General features: G+C 40.5%; 1 protein-coding gene across 6 annotated transcripts in view; it reads left to right on the top strand.

Moving 5' to 3' along the window:
* The window catches only part of LOC102378694 (patatin-like phospholipase domain-containing protein 2), a 60,050-nt gene that overhangs the window by 11,543 nt on the left and 39,273 nt on the right, over positions 1-9,234 (top strand). For 5 of the 6 annotated variants that reach the window (XM_025204101.1, XM_025204100.1, XM_025204099.1 and 2 more), the window contains exons 2-3: positions 5,096-5,328; positions 7,036-7,101. In XM_025204101.1, the coding sequence (XP_025059886.1) occupies positions 5,096-5,328; positions 7,036-7,101 (299 nt within the window). The remainder of the gene's footprint in view (positions 1-5,095; positions 5,329-7,035; positions 7,102-9,234) is intronic. The other variant, XM_025204098.1, reaches the window with a different exon arrangement.

The following is a 9,234-nucleotide window of genomic DNA, read 5'->3' as shown; positions in this document are numbered from 1 at the left end:
TCTTTCCCCCCTTCCTCTCTTTCCTCACCCCCAAAAACTGCTGACCCATGTTTTTGAATTCTGAGCTGTGAGGCTACTTCTGTGTAATAGGGGTTTGCAAAACGGGCTGTATTTGATTCAGATTCGACCCAAATCGGGGACAGTGATTTGATTTGCTGATTCGGATCACTGTCCCTGATTCGGATTTGGCCAAATTGAATCTGAAGATTCGATGCTGATTCAGAGAATCAGCGATTTGGCCGTAGACACAGCTTTAAATGTTTTTTCTACATACCTTGAGGTACCAGACATGGCTCGTGAAAGCTGCGATGCTAGGGTGGTTGGAGTGTCTCACAGGAGCTCAGGGAGGCCCCACCCCCATGTGCTTGGCAGCGAACCTGTAAGTGGACCGGAAGTACTTCTGGTCCACTTCTGGGTCTGCTGTTGAGCATACTGGGGGTTCCCCTGCACCCCAGTGATTGACTACGGAGGGGCCTGGTTTCCCCCCAGACCCAGGAAGTACCAGTCACTGAGCCACGGGGGTTAGGGGGCCCCCTGCATACTCCCTGGTGAATGCAGAAGTGCACAAGAAGTGCTTCTGGCCCACTTCTGGGTGTGCTGCTGAACATGTTGGGGAGCCCCCCCGCACTCCTCTGGGATGCTCCATCTGCCCCACCATCACAGCATTCACGAACCACCTGGTGCCTTGAAGTATGTAGAAAAAACATTTAAAGCTCTGTATGTGTCCGAATCATCGAATCTCTCCGAATCGATTTCGAAGGTTCCAATTCGATTTGGAGAAATTAAAGGGTCTCCTGATTTGATTCAGATTTGGAGATTTGGCCGCTGAATCGGGCCGAATCTCCACTGAATTGAATCAGGGACCAAAGCTTCACACAGCCCTACTATTTAAACCAAGACATTTCTGTGTTATGAAGTAATGCAACACTGCTGTAGAGGAATAATAAATGTCTGGGAGGTTGGTAGGGAGGGGGGCTAGAAAATAGTATAGGGGCCCAGTTACTTCAACCTAATGATTTTAACTCTGATTTAGAGTTGGAGAGCTCAGCCTTCTGATCCATTATGCCAGGAACAAATCCCACTTTCCAACAGAACAATCTATAGGAATGTCCATATTGCTTCTCTTTCTTAATCCTGGATATTTTTTAGCTTAGAATAAGGGAAAAGGTAGAAACAACTTTGAAGACTCCTTTTAGTAGCAGCATCTTAGTGGTAAATAAATCGAAGTATTTGGAATTTTTACAGGGAAAAGTTCATTGTCATTCTCTGAAACTGAAGGTATCTACCAAGGACTGCCAAGATTTAAAAAGAATATACAGAATTTTGAATTAACTCTTTGATTTTTTTCTGCTTCAAAAACCTCTTTTTATCATGGGGCATAATTCATAAAATTAATCATAGTTTTTCATTTTGTACTACTGGGTGGAGAGGAGTGGCAGCAAAACACAATAGCCAGTATTAATGATTAAATGGTGAGATACTTGCTAATAGGTTTCCATTTTTCCTCTTCTGCATGGGACTCAGTTTTTACAAATTTCATGGAAGAGTTGAGTAAACTTTTGATTTACTTCTAGGTCAAATTCCTTTTTGATGAGAGATTTTTAGCTTCCTTTTTGGAAGTAAAGCAAGGGAGAAGGGCAAATTTCACATTGGTGTTGATAAACTTCCAAGTTATTAGCTTGAAGCCCTGTAATTGAGCAACGAAGGTGAGCTGGTAGTCAGCCGCCTTGTGATAGGCTTAGTTATCTCCTGCAGTAGACAAGATGGGGTTACTGTAGGACATTAACCTGCTTCATCTTATCTCCTATACTAATAATGTGGTAACGGAGGCTAAAACCGAAGGTACTAGCAGATTTCAAAAGTAAAGATTTAAAAAAAAAAAGTTTTTTGAATAATGCCTTGATTAAAATAGTCCAGCAAGAATGCAACCAGAAATCAAACTTAAACTTGCTAATTGGCAGAGGCTCCCTTTGTTTTCTCCCTTTCATGCTACCTTCAAAATCTTATTTCTGTCACTGGAAAAACAGAATTTATTTTTTATAACCTCCAGATTGGATTTTCTTCTTGTATAAAACAATTCAATATTCAGTTAACTGAAAGAATGTTATTACTGGTTAAATGGGAAGTCTCGTGCACATAGGATAAGATTTTCAGAAATAACTAGGCACTTTTGGTGCCCTAAAGTGGGTCTGCATTTCAGATAGTGCAGAAGACTCAATTTTTATCAAATTAGACTTCAGGAAAATTGAGGGGTCTGAAGTTGAGTGTACACAAAATGAGTTACCTAAAAAAAACTTTACTTTTGAAAAATCTCAGCCAGAACGCAAATCTTAGAGCTTTTAACTGCTTAATTTTCACTGTACCAATGTACAGAGAATGGGAGTAATGCTGTAGCATATGTTACATCTGCTGATGAAAGTAAAGTTGAATCACAGCTCTCTCTGTTCTGTTGCCAGTTTAGTTGTGGGTTCCTGTGTGCTCATTGACAGGTCATTTAGAATATAATTTTCATGGGCATTGAGCAGTACAAGTTCTATGAAATATGTGGAGCAGCATTTGACCAGCACCTCTGAAAAATCAGACCTCAACCTTATTGTATGCTTTTTCCTTTCTTGCAAAATGGTGTTTACTTTTTCCCCCCTACCTTTAATGGGACAGTAGTTGATCAGTGTGCACATCCTGCTAATCAGACTAGTAGAAGGCAATTAATGTGTTTGGATTGCAGCTTTTGTGATCAGAAACATCAGTCAAGTATTTATTATAACATGGTTTCAAATCCTGATGTCTATTGGAGAAAAGTGTGCAATTGATTTTATATTAAAGTTTGTGTAATTTGTTTTTTTTTTTATGGTCAAGAACGCTTTCGTTGCTGAGAGAACTTTCTTCTTGTTTGTTTTGCTTAGGAGCCTACGTTTTATAGAGGCCATATAGGCAAAGTAGGCATTTACTGCCCTGAAACTGTATACTGTTTGACATTTGATGCAACTTCCTTGGTAGACAAAATGACTGGTCACACTTGTATTCATGTGACATTTACAAACTAAACAATGAGTTGATAATATTGCAAGTAAAACTGTTTGCTAGAAACTTTAGAAAAGCATATTTCTTTGGCTTTGACATCTTTGTAATTTTACCTTAAAATAAGCACACAAAAATGCTTTTCTCAAGTATTTATTTCCTGAAAACAGTATTTTAAAATGACGGTGCCTCTTCATCTGAACTTGCATCAGACAGTTACTGCACCATGATTAGTATAACTGACACCTCACCATGATCAAAAATGAATAATTTATATTTTTTAAATAAAATTTCTCTGCAACTGTATACATGACTCAGCAGTTCCTGGAACCCAGCAGTAGAAGCAGGTACAATTATACTAAACATTTTGAGGTTAGAACTATTCAGATTTTAGTGATTGTTTAAGGATATCTTAAAATTTCATTTTATGTAGACAATCTTTGTAGAACGGCAGTCTTCTGTGACAGATGCATCAGAAGTGGTGTGAGCTGGTTGGTCCAAACTAACTTGTTACTGGTATTTGGCTTCAGTGAGCCAGAATAAATAGTTAAAATTGTTGCATTTCAGGCACAAAGAATATATATGAAAATTTGTAACTTTTTCTCATAAATTTACTTGATCGTCAGGGTTGGGTGCAGAATGCCATCAGTGCCCATTGACTTCAGTGAGCCAAGGCTGATACAGTTTTGTAAGTTCTGAAAAATATTTTCAGATGACCTTGCATCCTATCAGTTTGAACACATCATGTTACTCAAATTTATCATTCTTCTTTTTTCCTTTTGAACAAATCTATCTTAAGCACTAGGAAGCTCCTTTACACAATTGAAGAACTTTAATATTTACCATAAAGCATAGCTAAACTTGTTTGTCATAGCTCCTAGCTAGTTTTATTTGTTAGGATTATTACGTTACTAAAGGGTAACTTTTTTGGTGTAGTTTGATCTAATTGATGCAACTGAATGTTGTCTTACACTTCTAGTATGGGGACATCAAAGTCAGTTGGCCCTGTGGGCTGAATCTGGACTCTGGGTTTTCACTGGGCCAGATGGCCTGTGTGCAGTGCTGGTGGTATTAATTCTTGCAGCAGCCAGAGCTGCTGTTTCAGCAAGTGTCAAAGTCAGTTAACTAGGGAGTTAATGCTGTGGCCACCCCCTTCCCTCCTTTCCCTTGCTGTTGATTTTTTTTTTTTAGTCGGCAGGGGTGAGTAGAAATCTTGATTGATTGATTGATTTTGGCAGCAGATTGGTGGGGGAGGCAAGTAGTGTTATCTGCCAGCCCTGGGTTCCAGGACCGTATTGAAACAGCAGCTCCAGCAGACTAAGCACATGGGCTGAAACTAACTTGTGGAGGTGCGTGGTCCAGCCCACAGGTGGCTCTGTGGGTGGAAGGGCCCACCTCCATGGGCCATATGTTTGACACCTCTGGTATAGTATATATATGATAAGTGCTTGACATTTTTGTGGGTGTAAGATTAATCAGCTGGAAGAAATTCAGAGTAAAAGAAATTGAATTTCAGTTGAATATTTGTGAACTACATCTTTTTTGGATATGAAGATTCTATACATAAATATTTCCCAAACGGATCAGCATACAGCTGCTCCTCCCATCTACCTGCTAAAGAAAATCAGGTTTCCTAAAGTTCTGTAGTATAGACAAGCCCTTATTTTTGGTGCATCTCTTTGATCCGTGAGGATATGTGTGAACTAAAATAAATAGCTGCTAACACTTCTTAAAACTTTAGTGCATATAAGGCAAGTTGTATTTTAACAAGTGTTAGCTGCTTAAGGTGAACTCAGATTTCCTATTATTTTCAGCATCCCTAATATTGTAAACTGACATTAAAATGGGTGCCCAATCTGTGCTACAAACCTTCATTAATAATGCATAGCAGTACACAAACAGAAGGCTCTATTAATCACTTTTTCCTAATTGCTCAAAGATGAGTTAGAAATATTGACTGTCATAGATTTTTGTAATGAAAACATCCTAGCATTTAAGTACACTCAGCATTTTTAAATGACTGAATATAATTGCCAGTGGTTTTGAATACAATGATTTTTTTGTTTTTATTTTTCAGCTGAATCTTGTGCAGATGTTTTGGCATTAGCCAAGGAAGCCAGAAAACGAAATCTTGGTCCTCTTCATCCTTCATTTAATATAATGAAGATTATAAGAGATGGGCTCATAAAAAACCTTCCAGAAAACACTCATCAGTTGGTGTCAGGCAAACTGTATATTTCCCTAACCAGAGTATCAGATGGTAGCAATGTGCTGGTGTCTGATTTTAATTCTAAGGAAGAAATAATTCAGGTAAGTATTGCTGCAATTTAGCTTTCTAACTTTTTTAAATCTATTTTTACATTGAATTTCTGGTGCTTAGTCTTTTACTAGCTGTAGGATAACCTCAGTAATGGTCAGTCAAATTTCTTATGACCTGGTTTGTGCTATTGTTTGTTAGGGAAACTAATTGCAAAGTTGGGTATATGGTTTGCTTACTTACGTTGGTATGAAAATTAACATTGTAAGGGTGGCCATTACTTGAAAACGCTGCATATCCTATGAAGTTGCAGGCTGTTTCATTTTAAAACCTGTATGTTAATTATGTAATGAGAAAAATGACTGACAAATTATTAAGGAGTAATGCTTCTGTTTTGACCTCTTAATACTGTCCCCAGTGAGAGAGGACAAACATACAACAACTGGATTTTCAGGATTTGTACCTAATGCTGTAACTAAAGTGTGAACAGATGTCACATTTGAAGCCCTAGAAGTGCTTCCAAGGAGCCCTGATAATGGGACAAGACAGTGTGGAGGCCTGATGCCTGGCTCCAACCCTACAGGCAGAGGCTAGCTTCTGCTGGTCCCACAGGGGATGCTAGGCAGAAGCAACCCTGCCCTCCCTGTGTCAAGTGGCAGCTGGAGCTGCCCAGGCCCAAGCACAGTTTGCCCAGGGCCTATCACATGGTGCTGGGCAAGCAGGAGGGGCTGCTTCTACCCAGCATCCCCTGCAGTTCCTGGGAGACGCAGTCTGAGCCTGTAGGCCTTGAATGCCATCGGCCAGCAGGGGCCAGGGCCCAAGCCTAGCTCTCCTACAGCCTGCGGGTCCATACTGCATTTTCCAGGTGCCACGGGGAACACTTGGTGGAAGCAGCCCAGCCTGCCTTCCTGGCATTTCTTGGTAGGTCCTAGCCAAGCCACTTTTCGACCCTAGCAGGGGCGATGCGTAGGGGGTGCATGGAGAGTGGGGGGGCAGGCGGGAGCACCAGTGTCCTCCCTGCGAGCGCTGGCCTGGGAGCGGGGCTACCAGCAAAAGCAGGAGTTCTGGAAGCGGCGCAGCAGCTCTTCGGTGAGAGAGATTGGCTGGGAGGACCCCCACCCTAGTATCCCCCCTGATTCAAGAGGCACCAAACAGCCATGGGCCCTAGCCTCTGCCGGCACCATGTGGTGCCGGGTGGGTGGGCAGGGCTGCTCTCTCCTAGCATCTCCCACAGCATCTGGGAGATGGAATCTAGCCCTGCAGCCCACTAGCAGAGGCTGGGTCCCAAGCATGCCTCACCCTGTGGCAACACCTACCTGCAGGCCAGATAAAATCAGTTGTCAGGCCATATCTGACCTGCTGGCTGTATTTTGCCCACCTCTGCTCTACAGAGTGTGACAGAGGAGTGTAGAGTCCTCCAGCATCTCAGAATTCTTTGCTCTACACCTCCTTATAGACAGAAGGGAGATGAACCCAGGGAAGACTGTAAGTGATCACTATCCTGTGAGTGTTCCTTCGCTTGCCCAGGGACTTTTAAGAAAGAAAATATTACTATGAAAATTCAAATTTGGAAACAAACTGGGGGATTGGGTAGGGAGGTGATTGCCTAAAACCTTTTTTTTTAAATGGACTATGTTGCCAGAGTCCTTGAATATTGTCTCTCACTGTTGTAGTAGAGTATTGGTGCATCATCATACAATAGTTTTCAATAGTAGAGAAACTGACACAACTTACCTGTATAATCTGCTTTCTTTCTCTAGGCTTTAGTTTGTAGTGCATTTGTCCCTATTTATTGTGGCCTAATTCCACCGTCATTTAGAGGTGTGGTAAGTCTGCATTGTTTTGTGCTAAATGCTAAAAATGTTTGATTGTGTAAAATGTTAAAAGACTGTGTATAAACTTTTTGAGAATCCAAATTTAAAATGAACAGAGCTTTCATCAGAGTTCATGTAATTGGAGCTATATTAATTTCAAAAGTTGAAGTCGAATAAGAAACATTACATATGAAATAGGAGACAATAGCTACAGAAAATATTTCCCTCTAAATTGAGTTAGGTGACAAGCTCTGATGGCTAACCTAAAATGCCGTGTAAGCCAGTGGTTCCCAATCTTAGACTCAAGACACCCCTCCCTAACTTTTTTGAATTGAATGGCACCCATTTCAAAAACAAATTTATTACAGTGCTTACCTCCATGCAGAGGGGCTGACCAGTGGGTGCAGGGGAAATGGCCAGACAGGAACTGAGCCTGCATTAACGACTTATTTCCTCACATCTTGGGGCATCCTTCAGAGGATCTTGTATCCCCCAAGGGCACCCCAGCACCCTGGTTGAGAATCCCTGACTTAAAGGTAGGAGGTTACAAAGGAAAATGTTTTACCGACAATGTCTACACTGAACTACTCGCTTGACTGGTGGAAGACTAGTCCCTTAGGCTCTTGCTTTGAAAAATATCTCCTAACAACAGACTACATTTGCACATCTGTATATTTTACAGCGCATATGTCTCCTTTAAATGCAGATGAACTAATACAGGTTTAAATTGCATGTTTAAGAATATATGCATTGAAAAGACTCGATCCTGTTTCTCTCTGCACTTCAACGTTTTGATAGAGGGAGGTTTTTAGCCACTTCGAGCAAATCTTGAAAGTAAAGATTGCAAAGTGTTTGTCTTAAAACAGCATATTTTATTACGATAGTCTAGAAATGTGAGACTTCCCACTGAAGTATGTTTACACTAAAGCATTGTGAGTAACCATTATTTGGACGTTATAGGGAAATGTGCAGCTTTGTCAGGCTGTGATTTGATAGAAATTGGAGGGTGTGGGTACATTCTGGCAGAGTTGATGCTACTATATTTTTGTGTGTTAAACTATAATGTTGCATTAGATTAGTTTTGTGTTCAGCTGCTTTTTTACTGGAAGTGGAGGGGTTGAGAAAAGGGGAAGACACTGAAAGAAAACTCAAGCCATTCCAAGTAATGGTCCATTGCAACATTTGTAAACATATGTTTAATGGAAGATCTCTCATTTCTAAGAATGGCCTTGAAATATGTTGCCTTACAGTACTTGTTCCTTGAAACTTGCTTAAAGGTTGAGGATAGCTACCATTGAAACATTTTTTCCCTTTAATACTGAAGTTAAAATAGCAGAGAACGTTTGTGTTTATTTGGAATCACAGAAGCACATTCCAAAACTGTCTTATTTTTGTTTCTTAAACTCTTCTGTATCTTATCTTGAAAATATATCTGGAACAATGTATTATGAAAACAAGGTAGACAAAATCCAAAATTTGGGTGGATCCAGGTTAGTTTGACTAATTAGTCCTTGTGCTGGGGCGCTACAGGTATTGAAAAGGGCCCAGTTTGGATTAGAAAACATGAGTGTAAGTGCTCTATTTGTATTATCTGCCCTATGTTTGAAAAGTTTGCCACCTTTTCACCTTCCCTGCCCAATAAACTGAACTAGTTCTAAAGTAGTACTAGATTTCTTGTTTGCAGGGAAACAATTGAGAAAAGTCAGAGTAAATGACTCGGAATGAAAACTCTTGGGGGGTTGGCTTCAAATGTTTTCATTCTCTTTCTGTATATAGACTGAGATTAGTTTGTCTCTCTTTTGCCATGATGGAGGGGGACTAGCCAGATCACTTAGGAAGTTGGATGTTATAAAAAGCCCCAATCCTGCAAATGCACACGTACCTCTGTGTTTGCAAGATTGGGCCCTGAGGCTTTAAATCAGGCTGGTTATATGGCTCATTTAACACAAAACCTGACATTCCTCTCTGCTTGGAACTTTATACATGTGCTTTCTTGTGGGAAGTTGCCTAAAAGAGATTAGGTGGGGGAGGTTTTCCATGTATTGAAGATCTGGGTAATAATTTATCAGCAAAATTAAATGCTGTATACATTCCAGAATAATTCTAAAATTTTGTGCATTGGACTCTGTGAGAGGAGCTTAGTGG

This window comes from Alligator sinensis, unplaced genomic scaffold (genome assembly GCF_000455745.1).
Source record: "Alligator sinensis unplaced genomic scaffold, ASM45574v1 scaffold975_1, whole genome shotgun sequence".
NCBI lineage: Eukaryota > Metazoa > Chordata > Crocodylia > Alligatoridae > Alligator > Alligator sinensis.
This window is presented reverse-complemented; position numbering and strand designations above follow the sequence as displayed.